Here is a 23,929-nt window from a genome sequence, read left to right as displayed (position 1 = left end):
CAAAGATTAACCGCGAATCCAACATAAAGGATCAGGGTGAGTTCAATACAACTCAAACCATGCATCTCGTATGTCACAATGTGCATGAACTCCCTCATCAACTTCTCACGACCTGATATGTTTATGTGATTTAGATCATCAATGAAGCTTGGAGATCTCTGTTACCATATAGGGGCATCAATACTTAATACACATACAAACGTCAGTTCATACATTATCCCAAATATATGAATTCAAATCCCTATTATTTTCATCATACAATATCATTCAAAACATGATCCACAACATTCAAAAGTTTGTTTAACATAAAAAAACAATTAAATATTAAACCATCAAAATCTAATATTTCTACAAGTTTAAATAATATATAAGCAAACAACACAATATATAAACACACAACATCCCTACAAGAGAAATTGAATACTGGGACCACATCCCTCCACATCCAGATCATCTAACCTAGGGTGCTATTAAAAATTTAAGTTAGTTTCCCTTACCTTAAATGTTTGCTTTCCAAGCAACTTCTATAATTTTATTCCTCACAGTTTGGATAAACTTCAAGATTTACGGGCCTAATGCAAGTTATCCAAATAGAATAAAAATTAAGTATATAGTAGAATAAGTTGAGAGGATTAATTTTTTCAACTAACCTCATCCAGATTGATGATTAAATCCTAAGAAAAAACAGAGAAAAAAGATCTTTAGAACAAAAATAAACTTACTCTATTTGAAAATCTGATAATGTAGAAATGTTCTTTAATTCCTCAGTTACAACGTGGTGGAGAGATCAGATTTTAAAATAAATGAAGATTGAGAGAGAAAATTAAAAGAGAATGGAGATATTTAAAGAGAGAAAGAAAGATAAGAAAGTAAGAAAAATAAATGTGCGTGAGGGGTGGGGTTCTATTTTCTCTGGAAGAGAGCGATGTTACCATTTTTATGTTTGATTCTTAACATGGTAAAAGAAAATTTTCTAGTTTTTAAGAATATGAAATTAAAAAAATATGTTTTGATTTATTTTTAACTAATAAAAATTTTCATTGAACAATATTTTTAATCATGTACGGTTTTTTACAAAATCATTAACATGAAAATGTGGGAATATAAGATTTTTAAATTAAAAGAGGAATTGCTACAGTAAACATATTATGCTATTTTTGTTAGACAATATTTTTATCACACAACTTAACATGATAAGAATTAAAGTTTCTGATAAAAATAACATGTTCTTCTTGTTTAATTTCATCAAAATTTATAGGAATATTTCTAAAAAATTAATCAATCAAACATAATTTAATTATTCTTGAATTACTTTATGAATCATAATTTCAGGGCCTAAATAGGTCCTCTTAATTTACTCTCTTTGCATATTATGAGATCTGAAAACAAATTATTTAGAGAAGACACGTAAAGAATTCCAAACAATGCTCTGCCCAAATTAGATTCATATACAAGCATTTAAATAGGACATGTCTTAATGCCAGATTTTTGTCTTCCCATTTGTTTCATTGGGGAAGGTTAGGCCCTAACCCATTAGCCATGGCAGCAGATGAAGATCACAGAACCAAAGTCCAGGAGAAGGTTCCATTTTACAAGCTATTCACTTTTGCAGATAGGCTTGATAGGACTTTGATGATTATTGGTCTCATTTCTGCCATGGCTAATGGGATGGCGCAACCTCTCATGACCCTCATTTTTGGGAAGATGATCAATGCCTTTGGATCCACTGATCCTTCCCTCATAGTTAAGGAAGTTTCCAAGGTATAATCAACATGCATAAATTTCACATGTACCCTTGAAAAAAGGGTTCTTCTTGTTTCTTTTTGTAGCTTGCATTGCATGCTATGTCCATTTTGTATAAATATGTTTGCAAACTAACTTATATGTCTGTATTGGCACTTCTAATTTCAGGTTGTATTATTATTTGTTTACCTGGCTTTTGGTGCTGGAATAGCCTCTTTTCTACGTAAGATATATCTTTCTGTTATAGGTTACTTGTTGTGTTTAAGCAAAATTGTACATAATATTAGATGAGTTAAGTACTCTCTATGTTTATTTACACTCTTGCTCGTCGTTATTTTTCCAATTGGGACTTTGTAGTTTTCCAAACAATAAACACAGAACTCTTATACGAGGTTGTTTTATTGTATGATGCAGAGGTATCATGTTGGATGGTGACAGGAGAAAGACAAGCCGCAAGGATCCGTGGCATGTACTTGAAAACTATATTGAAGCAGGACATTGCCTTTTTTGACACTGAAACAACAAGTGGTGAGGTAATTGGAAGAATGTCCGGTGACACCATTCTCATTCAAGATGCCATGGGAGAAAAGGTATGCTGCTTTTGTGTATGGAAAGGACCAATATATCATATAACAAAAAAACAGAAGTACTGAAATGAAGTTAATGGCAGGTTGGGAAGTTTATTCAACTTGTTACATCATTTTTTGGTGCCTTTATAATTGCCTTCACAAAAGGATGGCAACTCTGTCTCGTTTTGCTTGCATGTATTCCTTGTATTGTGGTTGTTGGAGGAATTATGTCCATGATGATGGCGAAAATGTCAAATCGCGGGCAAGTCGCTTATGCAGAAGCTGGAAATGTTGTAGAGCAAACAGTTGGAGCCATTAGAACTGTAAGACACAAAAATTATTGATAGATAGTTTGTGCACTGTTTTTGATATTTAGGCATATTCCTTGACATCCTGATGTTTAACCAGGTTGCCTCTTTTACTGGTGAGAGAAAAGCAATAGAAAAGTACAATAACAAGTTAAGAGTAGCTTATATTAAAACTGTTCAACAAGGGCTGGCTTCAGGATTTGGAATGGGAATACTTTTGTTGATTATATTTTGCACCTATGCACTTGCCATGTGGTATGGCTCTAAACTCATTATGGAGAAAGGCTATGATGGTGGAAGTGTTTTCAACATTATCATATCAATCAATACTGGTGGAATGTAAGTGAGACATGATTTTTCTTAGTCTTTAGAGCTTCTTTTTTTATGTTAATCAATCTTATTTTATTTACTTAATTTGCATCCCTGGTTAATCTGTTAAACTAGGGCACTTGGTCAGGCAACTCCATGCGTGAATTCATTTGCAGCGGGTCAAGCAGCAGCATATAAGATGCTTGAGACAATTAAACGAAAGCCGAAAATAGATGCTTATGACACCAATGGGGTTGTCTTGGAAGACATGAAGGGAGATATTGAACTCAAGGATGTTTACTTCAGATACCCTGCAAGGCCAGATGTTCAGATATTTTCTGGATTCTCATTCTATATTCCAAGTGGCACAACTGCTGCTTTAGTGGGACAAAGTGGAAGTGGGAAGTCAACTATAATCAGTTTATTAGAAAGATTTTATGATCCTGAAGCTGGAGAAGTTCTTATAGATGGTGTGAATTTGAAGAATTTTCAAGTTAGATGGATTAGAGAACAGATTGGACTTGTTGGTCAAGAACCTGTCCTTTTTACAGCTACTATTAAAGAAAACATAGCATACGGGAAAGAAGGTGCAACAGATGAGGAGATAAATACAGCAATAACACTTGCCAATGCAAAAATATTCATTGATAAGCTGCCTCAGGTATAACAATTTTTTTAACTCAGGTTATAGTTATACATACACACTGTCTTACAAAAGGGAACCAAGTTTTATATTTCTTATTTTTTCCTCCATATTATGTAAAGCTAAGAAAGTTGTACTTTTTTGTTTGTAGGGCATTGACACGATGGTAGGAGGGCATGGAACTCAACTTTCCGGTGGGCAAAAGCAAAGAATTGCAATTGCAAGGGCGATTTTGAAGAACCCAAGAATCATTCTTCTTGATGAAGCTACTAGTGCATTGGATGTTGAGTCTGAACGTATTGTTCAAGTAGCACTAGAAAAAGTTATGACACAAAGGACTACTGTAATTGTTGCACATCGTTTGACAACTATTAGACATGCTGACATCATAGCAGTGGTACACCAGGGCAAAATTGTGGAGAAAGGTAATAAAATTGAGCCAACTGTTTCAGTTCTTTTTATCGGCATAATACTTTTGGTATCATGTTTAGTTTACTAAGCAAACTGCTATATATTTTTTTCCTAACATGAATAAAAAGTACTGCATTTTTTCTTTATCTGCAGGAACTCATGATGAGTTAATCAAGGATGCTGATGGCGCTTATTCTCAGCTTGTTCGTTTACAAGAAGGAAATAAAGGAGCAGAAGAAGGGAGTCGTAAGTCAGAAGCAGATAAGTCAAATAACAATAGTTTCAGCTTATCTCGGAGAACATCCTTTGCAAGATCAAGCAGTAAGCACTCTCTCTCATTTGGTTTTGCACTTCCTTATCAAATTTCCTTGCACGAGTCTGGAGAGGGAGATAGCGAGAATGTTGAAAGTAGTGAAGTTGGTAATAAGAAGCATCAAAAGGTTGCTGTTAGCCGTTTGGTCAAGTTGAACAAGCCAGAGGTTCCTGTCTTATTACTAGGATCCATTGCAGCAGCAATACATGGCCTTACTCTTCCTGTATTTGGACTCTTGCTTTCATCAGCTGTTAACACGTTCTTTAAACCTCCTGAACAACTTAGGAAAGATTCTGTATTTTGGTCACTTCTATTTGTTGGTTTGGGGATTGTCGCTCTGGTGGCTATACCATTGCAAAACTACTTATTTGGGATAGCTGGTGGGAAACTTATAGAACGAATTCGTTCAATGACATTTAATAAGGTTGTGCACCAAGAAATCAGTTGGTTTGATCGTCCTTCAAATTCAAGGTATGTTGAGGTGATAATTACTTCAAATTATAAAAGACAAGATGAATAGACAATCATATCATATATTTGTTCCTTCAACTCATCTAACTCAATGAAATGAATTTCCATACAGTGGTGCAGTTAGTGCAAGGCTAGCTACTGATGCTTCTGCAGTGAGAAGTCTTGTTGGTGACACCTTGGCCCTCATTGTGCAAAACATAGCAACAATCACAGCAGGTCTAGTTATAGCATTCACTGCTAATTGGATTTTGGCTTTTGTAATTCTGGCTGTGTCACCCTTGTTGCTTCTACAAGGATACCTTCAGACCAAGTTCGTAAAAGGATTTAGTGCAGATGCAAAGGTTGGTCTAAATTCTGTTTTGTTGATTCCATCTGCAGAAACGAGAAATGAAGCACATATTGACAAGTTTCCTTTGACTTTTATAGGTGAAGTATGAAGAGGCAAGTCAGGTGGCAAATGATGCTGTTGGTAGCATTAGAACTGTTGCATCATTCTGTGCTGAGCCAAAGGTGATGGATATGTACACGAAGAAATGTTCAGGGCCTGAAAAACAAGGTGTTCGCTTGGGGCTTGTTAGTGGTGCAGGACTAGGTTTCTCTTTTCTTGCTCTATACTGCACAAATGCTTTCTGTTTCTACATAGGATCTATTCTTGTGCAACACGGGAAAGCAACTTTTGGAGACGTTTTCAAGGTATGTCTATAATGTAATGGTCCACCTTAATTTGATGTTTTCTTATGACTTGGTTCTTCACATAATATTAGCATTACTTTTGGAGACGTTTTGTTTTCTTGTAGATGTGTAAAATGCAATAATATGAGTTTTTCTCTTCCCTTGTTTTTCTTTCCCTCGGTTCTTAATTTCCAATCATGTTTAACCCTAAACTTTATTCTTCAAATTACTTCGCAACAATTCAATCAGAATTGTAAGAGTTCTTACTATAGGTTTTGTGCAGGTTTTCTTTGCCTTAACAGTTACGGCAGTTGGTGTTTCCCAGAGTAGTGCCTTGGCTCCAGATACAAACAAAGCCAAAGATTCTGCCACTTCAATATTTGAAATTCTTGATACAAAACCAGCGATTGACTCCAGCAGTGATGAGGGCACAACACTAGACACCATAAAAGGTGACATTGAACTACAACAAGTCAGCTTTTGTTACCCAACAAGGCCTGATATTCAAATTTTCAAGGATTTGTGTCTACGCATGCCAGCTGGAAAGGTAATCACTAACCATTAGTATTCTATTACTTCAATAAGAACAAAACTTAGGTATAACTTGTTAGGTACATTTGATGGTGTCTTTTAATTTCATCTCGATTATATGGTAATAAAGATTTTGGATTAAATGTTAGCATAAATTAACCGGATAAAGTTCTAATTCTAATCAGAAACCAGTACGAAAAAACATTCAAGGATTTGTGTTTTTCCTTCTAATAATTAAGCTTTTGGGTTGTACAAATCTACTAATTTGAGACTATATGATAACATTATTGATATATGTATGTGTAGACCGTTGCCTTGGTTGGAGAAAGTGGGAGTGGAAAATCAACAGTGATCAGCCTCTTAGAGAGATTTTACAACCCTGATTCTGGACGCCTACTACTTGATGGTGTGGATATGAAAACCTTCAGACTAAGTTGGCTGAGGCAACAAATGGGTTTGGTTGGTCAAGAGCCTATTCTTTTCAATGAAAGCATTCGTGCCAACATAGCTTATAGCAGAGAGGGAGGTGCCACAGAGGAAGAGATAGTTGCAGCAGCAGAAGCAGCAAATGCACACAAGTTCATAAGCTCTCTTCCACATGGTTATGACACCCCTGTGGGAGAAAGAGGGACACAATTGTCAGGAGGACAAAAGCAGCGCATAGCCATTGCAAGAGCCATTCTGAAAGACCCCAAAATCCTTTTGCTGGATGAGGCAACGAGTGCACTTGATGCAGAATCAGAGCGTGTGGTTCAAGAGGCTCTAGATAAAGTAAGTGTTAATAGAACTACTGTTGTGGTAGCTCACCGTCTTACAACAATTAAAGGTGCTGACATCATAGCAGTAGTAAAAAATGGAGTGATTGCTGAGAAAGGAGGACATGAGGCTTTGATGAAGATTGAAGATGGAGTTTATGCTTCATTGGTATCTCTCCATATTAGTGCATCATAATGTGAAAAAAAATGTTGCTGCCATGCACATTACACACGTCACTAGATAGAGTCCAATTTTGCACGTTCATCACTTTAATTTTCTTCAATGACATGAAGATTCATTCTCAAGTTTCATAAACACATCTCAAGATCCTTAACCAGATTTCGGAGAGAAATTTTCCATAAATATTGTTATAATTAAGTGAGTGCAAATTGCCGGTGATAGCGAGGAAAATTGGAAGATTGTAAGTTTTTATATAACCTTATTTAAAAACATCTTCTAAATTAAAAGTTAGTTGGCAAAATATTTAAAAATTGATAAAATTGTTTAGTTGATTGCCTCGTTCAAAGAAAAATAAATGTATAGTTCTAAGATAATCTGAGTACACACATGTTCTACAAAATAAAATATTATCACTAAGGATTAAAAAAATTAGGTGTTGAAGAACTGTCTCTGTTTATAAAGTTTTTTTTTGGATAGAAATTTAACTATAAGAAAAACAAATTAGTAGTAAAGACATTAAACAAATTAGGGTCCTATTTCCCTTTCTTCTTTCACGCCATAAATGTTCTTCTGTTACAGGGTCCTATTACCCTTTCTTCTGTCATAAATGTTCTTCTGCGGTATGGGTGAAAACGTGAATCTGGTCAATTTGGTCTTGATCAACTAATATAACAAAAAAAGTATAATTTTTGAAATCATCTTTTATTTTGATTTTTGAAGTTAAAAAGGAGGGACTGATGTTCAGTCAGAACAGGGAGAGAGCACTAAAAATGGCAAAGCTTAGATCAAGTTGCAACACTGGTTATGATTTCGTTTATTATGGGGTTCCCCTACTTCTGTTATCACAGTTCTTCTTTCAACTTTCATGGTGTGGCTCCACAGGGACCCCTTCCTTTTGTTCTTAAAAGATATTACAGTGCTTCTGTTCATGGGATTAAAATCAGTTGCTTGAATGAAAGTCATAGACATGTTATGTGACAATATATTTGTTGAATAGATATGTGGGAGTGGGTGAATCAGAGGATGTGCAGGCATTCTACTATTTCATTGAGTCCGAGAACAATCCAAAGGAGGATCCTCTCATTCCACCACAATGTTTTAATCACTTTTTAATTATAATTATTTACTACTTTTAATTTTTAATTATGTAGGTTGAAAAATTATTTTTTTAAAGATTATAATTTTAGTTCTTAGTTCAATAATTTTTGAATGATTGAGATACTTAATTTATTTGTATTATATATATATTAAGACTTCAATTTTCACTTATTACCTTTATAATAATGCTTAGTAAATAAGTGAACATTTTGATCGAATTAACTCACTTTGATTGTATATCTATAATGGGTTGAGTCAAGTTACAAACTCACCAAAAAATATATCCATGATGAGCTGAGTTGACTAAGAATCTTTTTTATACCTAACATTAAGAATCTAATATTTATTTCAAATTGTTTAATTATTCTAAATATTTTATTTAGATAATTTTTTTTGTTTGAATAGACTATTTCAATCACCATATATAAAGATTGGTTAAGTAAAAAGTTACTTGGGATTAAGTCCTCTTATGGTCGTTTACTTTTTGTGAATTTGTCTGGTGAAAAGAGAAACAGAGCAATTGCCGTATTTGCTGCTGAACCTTATTACATTTAATACTCTACATCATATTTATTCATGTATCTAATACATTTAAAGTTAAAATCTGTCCAAAAATGAAGAGTTTTACCCATTGATTTAACAAAGTGGGTACTAAAAAATTTCCACATTGTGTTCTTCCCATAACTTGCAACAATATTTGTTTTTTGAATGACAAAGAATGTGAATTTTTTCTCTATGACATTATGAAACATCACCAATCCCTTCTAATCATAGACATACTCTACTTTTATTAGTTCAAGAAGTTGAAATAATGAGAAGATCAGGTCTCTAGGAACCATTTTCTAAGCAATGGAGCTTCATATGAAATTTACGATGCACTCATGTGTAGAGCAACCAATGATGCATAGACTCCATCGTTAATCATCATCAACTCATCATGTCTTCCCTTTTCAGCAACCGCTCCATTTTTCATTACAGCTATCATGTCAGCACCTCTAATTGTTGTAAGACGGTGAGCTACTACTACAGTAGTTCTATTCACACTCACTCTATCTAGAGCCTCTTGAACTACTTTCTCTGACTCAGCATCAAGTGCACTGGTTGCTTCATCAAGCAAGAGGATTTTGGGGTCTTTCAGCATGGCTCTGGCAATGGCTATCCGCTGTTTTTGTCCTCCTGACAATTGTGTGCCTCTTTCTCCAACAGAGGTGTCATAGCCTTCGGGGAGAGCACATATGAATTGGTGTGCATTGGACGCTTTAGCTGCTGCACTTATCTCTTCCTCTGTGGCAACTCCTTCTTTGCCATAAGCTATGTTGGCACGAATGCTATCATTGAAGAGAATAGGTTCTTGACCAACCAAACCCATTTGCTGCCTCAACCAGCTTAATCTGAACTCTTTTATATCCACTCCATCAAGTAGTATACGTCCAGTATGAGGGTTGTAAAATCTCTCTAAGAGGCTGATCACTGTTGATTTTCCACTCCCACTTTCTCCAACCAAGGCAACAGTCTGCAAAGACATTTATATCAACAATGTAGCTACAATACAACACATTTTCCCAAATAAAGTCTATTTATACAACCAAAAGCTCAGTTATTGGAATATCAACAAAGTATCAGTTGACTACCTTTCCAGCCAGAATGCTTAGACACAAATCTTTGAAAATTTGAATATGAGGCCTAGTTGGGTAATTAAAACAGACATGTTGAAGTTCAATATCACCAGCAATGGCTTCTAGTGTTCTACCCTGAGTGTTGCTGGAGTCAATGGTAGGCGTGCTGTCTAGAATGTTAAATATTGAAGCTGCGCAATCTTTGGCTTTGTTGGTGTCTGGAGCCAAGGCACTAGTCTGGGAAATGCCGAGTGCTGTGATTGTTAAACAAAAGAAGACCTGCACAAATATTGTGGTGAGAACTTGATCAAAAGAAGCATCAAAATAAAGATGGAGCAAAAGGTTTTGGTTGACTTGTTTCACCTTGAAAACTTCTGCAAAAGTTGTTAGTCCATGTTGCACAAGAACAGATCCTATGTAGAAACAGAAAGCATTTGTGCAGTATAGAACCAGAAAAGAGAAACCAAATCCTGCAGCACTCACAAGCCCCAACCGAACACCTTGTTTTTCCGGCTCTAAACATTTCTTCCGGTACATATCCATCACCTTCGATTCGGCACAAAATGATGCGATAGTTCTGATGCTACCAACAGCTTCATTGGCCACCTGACTTGCCTCTTCATACTTTACCTACACATAGCAGACAAAAGATTCTCTTGATGTCCATCCATCTTCCATAATGCATGATTTCAAACAAAATTGAAAGTAAGACTAACCTTGGCATCTGCACTGAATCCTTTAAGAAACTTCATCTGAAGAAATCCTTGAATAAGGACCAAGGGTGACACAGCCAGAATTATGAAAGCAAGAATCCAATTAGCAGTGAATGATATAACTAGACCAGAAATGATTGTTGATAAGTTTTGCACAATGAGGGCCAATGTGTCACCAACTAGACTTTTCACTGTTGAAGCATCAGTAGATAACCTTGCACCAACTGCACCACTGGAAAGTGATTCATTTCCTTTAGTTGATGAGTATAATAAGAAATTGCAACACATAATAATTAAAATATCTTGCTAAAATACCTTGAATTTGCAGGATCATCAAACCAACTGATTTCTTGATGGACAACCTTTTCAAATGTGAGTGAACGAATTCTTTCTACTAATTTTCCACCAGCAACGCCAAAGAAGTAATTTTGAATTGGTATGACCACAAGAGTAACTAAACCCAAACCCACATATAGAAGTGCCCAGAACCTAGAATCTTTCCGCTGTTTCTCTGGAGGTTCAAAGAACATAGTTATTGCTGAGGAAAACAAGAAGCCAAACAAAGGGAACACAAGACCATGTATTATTGCAGCAACGGATCCAACAACTAAGACAGGAACTTCAGGCTTGTTTAAGTATGCCAAACGTCTCAAAGAAACCTTATTGGGCTTCTTAGTATCAACTTTACTTTTTTCAACATCCCCATATTTTTCTACTTCTACAGATTCATGTACCCAACTTCGATGAGAAAGAGCAAAGCTATGTGACTGGGAGTGTCTACTTGATGAACCTCTGTTTAAGGAAACTTCTCTCTGGGTGGAAGATCTGGCTATGTTACTATCTAAATTAACCTTGTTACTTGACTTCTCTGCTTCAGAATTATTGCTACCCTTAGCTTCCTTAGCTCCTTCCTGTAGGCGAATAAGCTGAGAATAAGCACCATCAACATCCTTGATTAACTCATCATGAGTTCCTACAAATAAAAGCAAGCATGAAAAAGTGAATACCTTGTTCCAAGACGTCACAGAAAATGGATTTTCATAGATTGCTACGCTGACTTAACATGATATTGAAAATGGACCAAAACTACTTTCGATACACACACATAAAGAAGGAACCAATTGGTTCATGTTTAACCTTCCTCCACAATTTTTCCTTGATGAACCACCGCTATGGTGTCAGCATTTCTAATTGTTGTCAAGCGATGTGCAACAACTACAGTAGTCCTTTTTGACATTGCTTGTTCTAATGCTTCTTGAACAACACGTTCAGACTCGGCATCTAATGCACTAGTTGCTTCATCAAGAAGAAGGATTCTTGGGTTCTTTAAAATTGCCCTTGCAATTGCAATTCTTTGCTTTTGCCCACCAGAAAGTTGAGTCCCATTCTGTCCTGCCATTGTCTCAAGGCCCTACTAGCGAACAAAACACATTAATAGAATTAATAAAATAAATCAACCTAAAACCAGAATTTCTAATGTAAGTTTGTATTTTGGAACATTTATACACCTGAGGCAGCTTGTCAATGAACGTTTTGGCATTGGCAAGTGTTATTGCTGATTTTATTTCCTCATCAGTTGCACCTTCTTTTCCATAGATTATGTTCTCTTTGATACTTGCTGCAAACAGGATAGGTTCTTGACTAACTAATCCAATTTGTTCTCTTATCCATCTAACCTGAAAATTCTTCAAATTGATACCATCTATGAGTACTTCTCCAGCATCAGGATCATAGAATCGTTCCAATAAACTTATCACGGTAGACTTTCCACTTCCACTTTGACCCACTAAAGCAGCAGTTGTGCCACTGGGGACATATAATGAGAATCCAGAGAAGATCTGCACATTTTTCCTTGCAGGGTAGCTAAAGTAAACATCCCTGAGTTCAATATCTCCCCTTATGTCTTCCATGACAACACCGCTGGTGTCATAAGCATCAATTTTTGGCTTTCTTTTAATTGTCTCAAACATCTTATATGCTGCTGCTTGGCCTGCGGCAAATGCATTTAGGCAAGGAGATGTTTGACCAAGTGAACTGGAAATGTTAGAAAGATTAATCAGGTTTCAGTTCTCCATTAGAAATGCTAAACTAAGTGTAACACAGAAAAATCTTCTATTCCTAAATAATGTCATGCAAATGCCAGTTATTCGATCAAGGGTCACTGTCTCACTTACATTCCACCAGTCATAAGAGCTACTATTACAGTGATGACGGTTCCACCGTTGTATCCTTTCTCAATAACCAGTTTAGAACCATACCACATGGCAAGTGCATAGGTGCAGAAGATAATCAACATAAGTACTCCCAGTCCAAACCCCGAGGCCATCCCTTGTAGAACCATAGTTTTATAAGCAACCTATAACTTGATATTATACTTTTCTATTGCTTTTCTCTCACCAGTGAAAGATGCCACCTAATTAAGTTTCAGAAGAAAGTCAAGGACAATGGTCAGATATAAACTTGAAAATCATTCAACTTTTTCTACAACTAATTTTTGTGTGACTGTAACTTACTGTTCTGATAGATCCCACTGTTTGTTCAGCCACAGTTCCTGCTTCTGAATAAGCAGCTTGCCCCCGACTTGACATTTTAGTCATCAACATGGATAGAATTCCACCAGTAACAACAACACATGGTATACATGAGAGCAAAATAACAGCAAGTTGCCATCCTCTTACAAAGGCAATCACAAAGCCACCAATAAAAGTTGAAGCAAGTTGTATAAACTTCCCAACCTATCATTATAATTTTTATTGCAAGTACAACAAAGGTTGAGTGAGAGAAAAAAGAAAACCTTTTGGTATTTATCAGTGTTATTTTCAGTATTATATTGCCAGTGTTTTTTCATCATTATTATCGCTGTTAAATTTTCCTCGACTAGTTAACTTAATATTTGCAGATCATGGTCCATAATAAATATTGAGATTATCGTGGAGTATGATACCTTTTCTCCCATGGAATCTTGAATGAGAATGGTGTCACCAGACATTCTTCCTATTACCTCACCAGTTGTTGTCTCAGTGTCAAAGAAAGCAATGTCCTGCTTCAGTATAGTTTTCAAGTACAAACTGCGAATCCTGGGGGCTTGTCTTTCCCCTGTCACCATCCAACATGCTACCTCTGCAGCATTCAACAAAACCACCGTAACCCTGTTATCAAAATTCCGCAATTATCTAATACTCAACTAACACAACATAGTATATAGTCTATAACAAATAAATAAGCAGAAAAAGAAGCGTGTGCCATCTTACGAAGAAACGAGACAACTCCAATCGCAATAGCCAGGTATACAAATAATAATGAAACCTGAAATTTGAAGTACCAAGACATACAAGTTAAGGTTCTTTTTTCATACGTAAATGATTATAAATAAAAAAAATTACGTTTGTAATTTCATGTGTCATAAAGAGTAATAATAAACGGAAACAACCCTTTTGCATATAAAGGGTAAGACTGTGTTCAATGATCCTCCTTCTTACCCTTTTACATAACCAAGAGTATTTTGACATGGTATTGCAAAAGAATCAGAAAGAACTATTTTTGTTTGGGTTACGAGTATTCTCCATCCCACCGGAGCAGATACTACAAAAAGAAAAGAAAAGAAAAATCATTGCATGCATAGATACCTTAGAAACTTCTTTGATGGTATTTGATGGATCAGTGGAGCCAAAGGTGTTGATAAGCTTTCCTAGAATGAGAGTCATGATAGGCTGCGACCAGCCATTAGCCATGGCACAGATCGTGCCAATGGTCATCAAGGCGACGTCAAGAGGATCTGCAAAAGTGAAGAGCTTGTAGAAGGGAACCTTCTGGTTGGCTTTTTCTTCTTTTTCATGATGTTGAGTAGACATAGAAGAAGTTGGCACTTCGGTGTTGTGTGACATGGCTGCGTCAAGAGAGATGAAGCAAACCAAAGAAAGAAGAGAACAGTGACAGTACGTAGGGATATAGGTGGAGGAAGATTACAAGAAGATTCAGTTAATCCGTAACTACTTATACTAATTATTTAATTAATAAATTTATCATGAACAAGTTTGTAAAAAAAAAAACAACTTGCATTCATTTTTAACAGGAGTGTTCTTTTAATGATAGATATTATAACTAAAATGGTGATATATTAACATCTTCTATACACTTCACACCTTAATAAATAATAAATTAATATTATAAAATCAACAAGTTTTGTTATGTACCATGATCTGAATGATTGAATGATTCTATTATCCGTTTTTTCTATTTAAGTATATTTTTATCATTTGTTTTACACAAATATTCAAATATACTTCTCCATATTTACCTTATTAAAATGAGATAATAAATATTTTAGTTATGTAGATTTATGAAAAATAATTTATATTGTTATAAAGTTATTTTTTAATTATTAATTTATTCAAATTAGAAGCAATGATGGGAAAAAAATGTTGAAAGAGACATGAAAGTTAAAGAAAACTTCTAAAAATGTGTTATTTTTAAAATTCAAATACATTCCTAGGGTGCATCTTATATGTCCTTTTATGTATTTAAATAAATAAATGTTTTAACACTTCTAATGTTTTTTATTTTATTTCTAATTTCAAATTCAAATAAGCAAAATTGAAGGAGATAATTAGAAGCTAAAGAAAACTTCTGAAAATGTCTGCTAATTTTAAAATTTACAATTTAAAAACTAAATGCATTCCTAATGAATCTTATATATCCTTTTATGTTTTTAACATTAATTAAACTATTTAACATTTGTGGTACCTTTTAATTTATTTTTTATATTTTTAGTTCTGATTTTAAATTCAATTTACAAATATGAAAAACAAAATCAAAGAAATTTTCTAAAAATGTATATTAATTTTATTACTCATCAGTTGTATGCTCTATCATGCTCTATCAGTTGTAACAAATTTATCATATAACATTTTATATTTACTCTATCAGTTGTAAATGTTCTATCACTCATTTTTATTTATTATTTTTATTTTTATCTTTTTATGTGCTATATAAATATAACACTCAATAATTTTTATTTTTATTTTTATTTTTTATTTTTTTATGTGTTGTATAAATATAACACTCCAATAATGTAAGTGAGTCACAATTTCTTGATTAATAAATATATCATTTCTTTTCTTTCTTTTTTCTTCTTTCTCATATAAAACTAATATTCCTAACTTTAATATTATATATCCTTTATGTTTTTCTAAATTATATTAACGATTTAACACATATATTATGACTTGTAATAGATATTTTTAATATTTTAATTTCTAATTTAAATTTTAATATTTCAAAACTAAATTATCAATAATTCAAAATAAAAATATATAATATTAATTTACTGATAAGGCCAATAATAACATTACGTTAATGGCATGGGTTGGATTGCACGAAGACTTCAAATAAATAAAAGTGTTTTGCTTTTTGCACTCCTTTGATTTTACCTGACATCTTCTGCTTTTACAAAATGATAAGTTTCTCCTTGGTATTTCATAAAATCCATTTGTCATTTATACCTATATACAAATTGCATTCTTCTCGTAATCGTTTTTTTTTTTATGTAAACATTTATTTTTTTATTTATTCTTATATTAATATTTTATTTTATCTTTTAGAAATATATAATAATTTTTTTATCATTTTATTGTTTTCTTGGATATTTTTTTTTTATATATTCTACTGTATATTTAATTGTAGATTTAGTTTTAATAAATCTTATTAAATTTATAATAAATACATATAATTTATTTTATTCAATTTTTAATATTAAACATAACTATATAAATAATAAAATAAAATTGTGAATACACAAATACAATAACACCTATGCTTTCACTAATATTGTATAATTTAAATAGAATAGTTATAACTAAACAATTACAATTAAAAATTTAATATTATATTTATTATTTAGTAAATTTTATAAATTTAATTATTTTCAGTAATAATTTAAATTTTGAGACGTTATTATGGATTTCAAAAACTAAATATAATCTTTTAGATTTTACAATATATAATATGTAACTAGAATGAGTTAAATTTTGATTACACAACTATAAGAAAAACATCTTATTACAATAATTTTTTATTATACAATAAAAAATAATAAACTTTAAATTCTGGACTAAAAAGTCTTTGCTTACCTATAAATCTTAGGTATTTTTTAGGTTTCAAGATTGATCATTTATCTTCAAGTTTCATTATTAAATAATCATTTACAAGTAAATCAAGATAGATCAATCAAAACATTAATCTATATGTAAGTTTTTTGTTCTCCCACATTTGGTTTTCCTCTTTTTTTCTTTACATATGCATCAACTAAGGAATTAGAATTTTGTAGTGGTTTAAACAAGTGGGGTGTTGATTTGATAGGTTAAAGTTGGAGTTGTTTTTTTCTTACATAACATACAACCTCCAAGTTAAAGATCACTTTTTTGTTTTTTTTTTCCATAATATATAATATAGTAATTTTTTTCTATTTTTATGCATGACAATCTTATCACTAATGAGATCTTGTCCGGGGTATTAATGACTTTCCAATCTTCACTAGATTTCATCATAGGTTATACTTTGTGTGGCCCGTGATTATTAACATGTTTTGACCACATAATTCAAATATTGAGAGTCATCTTTCTTTACCACATTATTCAAATTTTAATATAGTTATCTTTTTCAGTGATTTTTTTATTCCTTATTTGCACAACTAACCAGTCATCGTGAATTTGTCACCAAAAAATACATTCATTACTAGTAAACTTTAACTAACTAAACTTTAACTAACTAAACTTTAACTCACTAAACAAAATGTAATGTAGTATAAGTTCTCTAAATCAACAACAAGATTGCTTGTACTCAAACCATTCAACAAAACTTTTCAAAATCCAATTCAAGTGCATGTAACATCAATATAGAGCTCTTAAATTCTTAAATTCCAATTCTAATCTAACTTCCTTAACTCCCTTCTCATATAATTGATATACAACTTCATATAACAAATCTTGGTTGCATGTGCTGCAGGGAAGTATAGGACAATGGCATCGGTGTTCGAAGGATATACCTCAGAAGAAGGATATCCCAAGCAGTTTTGAGTATCATGTAAATCTCAGTAGAATGGGATATCGATCGCTGATATACAGGTCAATATTCTTTCTCTATGTTAATGTGTTGAATAAGGTAACATGGTTGAACTAATTTGAATTTCACATACTAAATAAATTTTCTATATAACAGTGGCGATCATGATATTTTGGTTTCTTTCTTGGCAACTCAAGCATGGATAAGATCTTTAAACTACTCCATCGTGGATGATTGGAGGCAATGGCATACAGATGGCCAAGTTGCAGGGTATTCCACTAACCGTAGTTATGTAGATACCAGGCTTAATTTATCTAAAGCTGATTAAATTTGTGTTTTCCTGCAAATAGATACACAAGGACTTACTCCAATCTAATGACATTTGCAACTGTGAAGGCAAGTCTTTTTTGTTCTCCTTGCTGCTCTTGTGGGTCAAATATAGATTCCATTTGATAAGTATATTCTAAATGGGTGAACAAGGGTTAAGTTTGTTGTATCTTGTTCACACAAAATAAATTTGAATGGTTGAGTTCGCTTATCATTGGTAGAGGCATAATAATAAATTTATGTTTGATTATTAGAATTCATGAACTCTGTTTTCTTGAGTGAACGGTGGAAATACTTCTTTAAAAACTGTAACAAACAATGATGCAATGAGAATGAGGTATGTAGCATATTTTCTAGTTTTTGATTCCATTGTTTTGCACTGGTATATTGTCAGGGTGGAGGCCACACAGCTCCAGAGTACAAGCCTGAAGAATGCTTTGCCATGTACAGTAGATGGCTATCTAAGAGGGCTTTGTAGGAACAACCAAATAAGGTCATTTGCTCTGTTAGCTAGGACTAAACTTGGGATCCTGTTCATAGCAAAGTCTGAGGGTAGATTTTGTTTGTTCACCAATAAAGTTTTAAGTTTATTCTTGGAACATATACCTTATCATTGATACTATATAAATCAATACAAGAGTTTTGTATCGATCAAGATAATCAACATAAGTACTCCCAGTCCAAACCCCGAGGCCATCCCTTGTAGAACCATAGTTTTATAAGCAACCTTTAACTTGATATTATACTTTTCTATTGCTTTTCTCTCACCAGTGAAAGATGCCACCTAATTAAGTTTCAGAAGAAAGTCAAGGACAATGGTCAGATATAAACTTGAAAATCATTCAACTTTTTCTACAACTAATTTTTGTGTGACTGTAACTTACTGTTCTGATAGATCCCACTGTTTGTTCAGCCACAGTTCCTGCTTCTGAATAAGCAGCTTGCCCCCGACTTGACATTTTAGTCATCAACATGGATAGAATTCCACCAGTAACAACAACACATGGTATACATGAGAGCAAAATAACAGCAAGTTGCCATCCTCTTACAAAGGCAATCACAAAGCCACCAATAAAAGTTGAAGCAAGTTGTATAAACTTCCCAACCTATCATTATAATTTTTATTGCAAGTACAACAAAGGTGGAGTGAGAGAAAAAGGAAAACCTTTTGGTATTTATCAGTGTTATTTTCAGTATTATATTGCCAGTATCTTTTCAACATTATTATCGCTGTTAAATTTTCCTCGACTACTTAACTTAATATTTGCAGATCATGGTCCATAATAAATATTGAGATTCTCTTGGAGTATGATACCTTTTCTCCCATGGAATCTTGAATGAGAATGGTGTCACCAGACATTCTTCCTATTACCTCACCAGTTGTTGTCTCAGTGTCAAAGAAAGCAATGTCCTGCTTCAGTATATTTTTCAAGTACAAACTGCGAATCCTGGGGGCTTGTCTTTCCCCTGTCACCATCCAACATGCTACCTCTGCAGCATTCAACAAAACCACCGTAACCCTGATATCAAAATTTCGCAATTATCTAATACTCAACTAACACAACATAGTATATAGTCTATAACAAATAAATAAGCAGAAAAAGAAGCGTGTGCCATCTTACGAAGAAACGAGACAACTCCAGTCTCAATAGCCAGGTATACAAATAATAATGAAACCTGAAATTTGAAGTACCAAGACATACAAGTTAAGGTTCTTTTTTCATACGTAAATGATTATAAATAAAAATAAATACGTTTGTAATTTCATGTGTTGTGTCTTGGCTTGGTATAAACGGAAACAACCCTTTTGCATATAAAGGGCAAGACTGTGTTCAATGATCCTCCTTCTTACCCTTTTACATAACCAAGAGTATTTTGACATGGTATTGCAAAAGAATCAGAAAGAACTATTTTTGCTTGGGTTACGAGTATTCTCCATCCCACCGGAGCAGATACTACAAAAAGAAAAGAAAAGAAAAATCATTGCATGCATAGATACCTTAGAAACTTCTTTGATGGTATTTGATGGATCAGTGGAGCCAAAGGTGTTGATAAGCTTTCCTAGAATGAGAGTCATGATAGGCTGCGACCAGCCATTAGCCATGGCACAGATCGTGCCAATGATCATCAAGGCGACGTCAAGAGGATCTGCAAAAGTGAAGAGCTTGTAGAAGGGAACCTTCTGGTTGGCTTTTTCTTCTTTTTCATGGTGTTGAGTAGACATAGAAGAAGTTGGCACTTCGGTGTTGTGTGACATGGCTGTGTCAAGAGAGATGAAGCAAACCAAAGAAGGAAGAGAACAGTGAGAGTAAGTAGGGATATAGGTGGAGGAAGATTACAAGATTCAGTTAATCCGCAACTACATATACTAATTATTTAATTAATAAATTTATCAGGAACAAGTTTGTAAAAAAAAAACAACTTAGCATTCATTCTTAAGTGGAGTATTCTTTTATGATTTGTTTGGATTAGAGGGTATGGAGGAGTGGAAAGTTGAGAGGGTGGAAGTGTGAAGATTTGTGAAGAAAGTTGAGGGTATTTGGATTTAGGTATGTTAGAGTGGATGTCTGAAGAAAGTTTATTGAAATATGTAAGTGATGTGATGGTTGTAAGAATATTTTGAATTATTTTTAATTGTGTAAATTGTATGATTACAAATTTATCTTTCCATATAAAAAAAGAATAAATAAATGATAATTAGTTTTTTACACATTATTTTTAATTAAAAGAAATTCAAGTTTTAATTATAAATAAATAAAAAATAATTTAAAATTCAAAGAAATTAATAAATAATTTTATATATTTAAATATATTTTTATTATTTTCCATTTTATTAATTTAATTTAATTTTTTTAATTAAGTTAATTTATTTAGATAATTTTAATATTATTTATGTTTTTTTATATAAAATAAGAATAAATAATTATTAATTTTGTACATACTTTAGTTAATTAAAATAATTTAAAGTTTTATTTATAAATAAAATAAAATAAATGTAAAATTCAAAGAAATAATTAAATATAATTTTAAATATAAGTATAATTTTATCATTTTCTATTTTATTAATTTAAATTAATTTTTTTATTTAAGTTAATTTATTTATATAATTTTAATATTATTTATAATTCTTTAAATTATGTTATATATATATATATACACAAAATTATTATTAATAATAATTTTCATTATTATTATTAACAAAATTAATATATTTTAAAAAGTAAATGGATATTTAAAATATAATTGTCAAATATATAATATAAAACTTATTAATTTTTAAATTATAAGGATGATATAAGAATATAAAGGGGTATATGAAGAAACAATGTAATTTTTTTTTGAAAAGTTGAATCCCATAGTGAAAAAAAAAAATGAAATCCAAGTTAATATGAAAACCTAAATTTGAAGTATGGGAAGTAAGGGCACAATAGTATTTCATTAATCTTATGTGGCTTTCCTCTCTAGCCACTCTCACACCCGAAAATCACTCATGTTTCCACTCAATCTCATCCTCACCTTCACTCTCTCATGGAACCAAACGGCGGTGACACTCTTAAATCCGGTCTGCGCTACAGTGTTACCCCTTATCCGTTTTTTCTATTTAAGTATATTTTTATCATTTGTTTTACACAAATATTCAAATATACTTCTCCATATTTACCTTATTAAAATGAAATAACAAATATTTTAGTTATTTTTTAATTGTTAATTTATTCAATTTAGAAGCAATGATGGGAAAACATGTTGAAAGAGACATGAAAGTTAAAGAAAACTTCTAAAAATGTGTTATTTTTAAAATTCAAATACATTCCTACGGTGCATCTTATATGTCCTTTTATGTATTTTAAATAAATAAATGTTTTAACACTTCTATGTATTTTTTTTATTTCAAATTTCAATTTCAAATAAGCAAAATTGAAAAGGAGATAAGAAGCTAAAGAAAACTTCTGAAAATGTCTGCTAATTTTAAAATTTACAATTTAAAAACTAAATGCATTCCTATCATGAATCTTATATATCCTTTTATGTTTTTAACATTAATTAAACTATTTAACATTTGTGGTACCTTTTAATTTATTTTTTATATTTTTAGTTCTGATTTTAAATTCAATTTACAAATATGAAAAAGAAATCGAAGAAACAAAAAGTCAAGAAATTTTCTAAAAATTAATGTTAATTTTAAAATTTAAACATGATAAAATTATCTTATATAATATTTTGGATTTTCAGTTGTAATTACTCCTCCGTTGTAATTGTTCTGTGAGTTGTAACAACTCTATCATATAACATTTTACATTAGTGCATCAGTTGTAAATGTTTTATCCCTCCTTTTTATTTATTATTTTTATTTTTTATCTTTTTATGTACTATATAAATATAACACTCAATAATTATAATTTTTATTTTTATTTTTATTTTTATCTTTTTATGTGTTGTATAAATATAACAGTATAAATATATCATTTTCTTTTCTTTCTTTTTCTCTTCTTTCTCATATAAAACTAATATTCCTAACTTTAATCTTATATATCCTTTTATGTTTTTAAAATTATATTAACGATTTAACACATATAAAATGACTTGTAATATATATTTTTAATATTTTAAGTTATAATTTAAATTTTAATATTTCAAAACTAAATTATCAATAATTCAAAATAAAAATATATAATATTAATTTACTGATAAAGCCAATAATAACATTACGTTAGTGGCATATGGATTGCACGAAGACTTCAAATAAATAAAAGTGTTTTGCTTTTTGCACTCCTTTGATTTTACCTGACATCTTCTACTTTTTCAAAATGATAAGTTTCTCCTTGGTATTTCATAACATCCATGTGTCATTTATACCTATATACAAATAGCATTCTTCTCGTAATCGTTTTTTTAGGTAAACATTTATTTTCTTATTTATTCTTATATTAATATTTTATTTTATCTTTTTTAAAATTTATAATAAAATATTTTTTATCATTTTATTGTTTTCTTAGATATTTTTATTATTATTTTTATATTCTAATGTATACTTAATTGTGAATTTAATTTTAATAAATCTTATTAAATTTATAGTAAATACATATAATTTATTTTATTCAATTTTTAATATTAAATATAACTATATAAATAATAAAATAAAAATGTGAATACACAAACACAATAACACCTATGTTTTCACTAATATTGTATAATTTAAATAAAATAGTTATAACTAATTGCACTTATAACTAAATAATAACAATTAAAAATCTAATATTATATAAGATTATATTTATTATTTAGTAATTTTTATAAATTTAATCATTTTCAGTAATAATTTAAATTTTGAGACGTTATTATGGATTTGAAAAACTAAATATAATTTTTTAGATTTTACAATATATAATATATATAACTAGAATGAGTTAAATTTTGATTACACAACTATAAGAAAAACATCTTAATACAATAATTTTTTATTATACAATAAAAAATAATAAACTTTAAATTCTGGACTAAAAAGTCTGATAAATCATTTCTAAAACATTTAATTTAGAAATATAAATACAACAAAAAGTCTTTGCTTACCTATAAATCTTAGGTATTCTTTAGGTTTCATTGATCATTTATCTTCAAGTTTCATTATTAAATAATCATTTACAAGTAAATCAAGATAGATCAATACATTTGGTTTTTCCTCTTTCTTTCTTTACATTTGAAGATTTTTTCTACCATATGGATCAATTAAGGAATTAGAATTTTGTAGTTGTTTAAACAAGTGGGGTGTTGATTTGATAGGTTAAAGTTGGAGTTGTTTTTTTCTTACATAACATACAACCTCAAGTAAAGAAAGTTAATTATTTTTCCACATAATGAAAGTTCTCTTTTTGTTCTTTGTTTTTTCCATAATATATAATATAGTAATTTTCTTCTATTTTTATGCATGACAATCTTATCATTAACTATATCTTGTCCGGGGTATTAATGACTTTCCAATCTCCACTAGATTAACCTTTGTGTGGCCCATGATTATTAACATGTTTTTTACCACATAATTCAAATATTGAGAGTCATGTTTCTTTACCACATTAGTCAAATCTGGATAGTTATATTTTTCAGTGATTTTTTTATTATTTCTTTGCAAAACTAACCTATCACCATGAATTTGTCACCAAAAATACATTCATTATTGCATACTAGTAAACTTTAACTCACTAAACAAAATTGAGT

At 31.5% G+C, this 23,929-nt stretch overlaps 3 protein-coding genes and 1 pseudogene across 3 annotated transcripts; 2 read left to right on the top strand and 2 right to left on the bottom strand.

The window, feature by feature from the left end:
• The first annotated feature begins 1,426 nt into the window (after positions 1–1,426).
• Positions 1,427–7,125, top strand: LOC137832420 (ABC transporter B family member 9-like). Its single transcript, XM_068640579.1, has 12 exons — positions 1,427–1,761; positions 1,912–1,966; positions 2,158–2,333; positions 2,414–2,635; positions 2,721–2,959; positions 3,065–3,590; positions 3,724–3,997; positions 4,137–4,767; positions 4,880–5,108; positions 5,194–5,460; positions 5,723–5,986; positions 6,277–7,125. Exons 1-12 carry the CDS (start codon positions 1,540–1,542, stop codon positions 6,919–6,921), a joined length of 3,750 nt encoding a protein of 1,249 aa, XP_068496680.1. The 5' UTR covers positions 1,427–1,539; the 3' UTR covers positions 6,922–7,125.
• A 1,576-nt stretch (positions 7,126–8,701) lies between these two features.
• Positions 8,702–14,220, bottom strand: LOC137832418 (ABC transporter B family member 9-like; annotated as a pseudogene).
• A 3,107-nt stretch (positions 14,221–17,327) lies between these two features.
• On the top strand, positions 17,328–19,177 carry LOC137832419 (putative serine carboxypeptidase-like 52). Its single transcript, XM_068640578.1, has 4 exons — positions 17,328–17,454; positions 17,549–17,662; positions 17,743–17,788; positions 18,114–19,177. Exons 1-4 carry the CDS (start codon positions 17,429–17,431, stop codon positions 18,195–18,197), a joined length of 270 nt encoding a protein of 89 aa, XP_068496679.1. The 5' UTR covers positions 17,328–17,428; the 3' UTR covers positions 18,198–19,177.
• On the bottom strand, positions 18,348–19,976 carry LOC137833570 (ABC transporter B family member 9-like). Its single transcript, XM_068641911.1, has 5 exons — positions 19,719–19,976; positions 19,350–19,396; positions 19,035–19,239; positions 18,604–18,825; positions 18,348–18,503 (listed from the first exon to the last, which is right to left on the bottom strand). The coding sequence occupies exons 1-5, from the start codon at positions 19,974–19,976 to the stop codon at positions 18,348–18,350; spliced, it is 888 nt and encodes a 295-aa protein (XP_068498012.1).
• Positions 19,977–23,929: the final 3,953 nt, after the last annotated feature.

This window comes from Phaseolus vulgaris, chromosome 6 (genome assembly GCF_000499845.2).
Source record: "Phaseolus vulgaris cultivar G19833 chromosome 6, P. vulgaris v2.0, whole genome shotgun sequence".
NCBI lineage: Eukaryota > Viridiplantae > Streptophyta > Magnoliopsida > Fabales > Fabaceae > Phaseolus > Phaseolus vulgaris.
The sequence above is the reverse complement of the archived record's forward strand: the minus strand, read 5'-3'. Positions and strand labels throughout refer to the sequence as shown.

Bases quoted from the DNA above. Each gene is read 5' to 3' on its own strand.
- LOC137833570 (XM_068641911.1), bottom strand. From the start codon at position 19,976: ATGTCACACAACACCGAAGTGCCAACTTCTTCTATGTCTACTCAACAC. The intron at 19,240-19,349 runs GTTTCTTCGTAA...TTTTGATATCAG, and splicing joins ATTGAGACTGGAGTTGTCTC to GGTTACGGTGGTTTTGTTGA. The intron at 18,504-18,603 runs GTAAGTTACAGT...AAACTTAATTAG, and splicing joins CAGTGGGATCTATCAGAACA to GTGGCATCTTTCACTGGTGA.
- LOC137832420 (XM_068640579.1), top strand. From the start codon at position 1,540: ATGGCAGCAGATGAAGATCACAGAACCAAAGTCCAGGAGAAGGTTCCA. The intron at 2,334-2,413 runs GTATGCTGCTTT...AGTTAATGGCAG, and splicing joins AAGATGCCATGGGAGAAAAG to GTTGGGAAGTTTATTCAACT. The intron at 3,998-4,136 runs GTAATAAAATTG...CTTTATCTGCAG, and splicing joins GGGCAAAATTGTGGAGAAAG to GAACTCATGATGAGTTAATC.
- LOC137832419 (XM_068640578.1), top strand. From the start codon at position 17,429: ATGGGATATCGATCGCTGATATACAG. The intron at 17,455-17,548 runs GTCAATATTCTT...TCTATATAACAG, and splicing joins TATCGATCGCTGATATACAG to TGGCGATCATGATATTTTGG. The intron at 17,789-18,113 runs GCAAGTCTTTTT...GTATATTGTCAG, and splicing joins TGACATTTGCAACTGTGAAG to GGTGGAGGCCACACAGCTCC.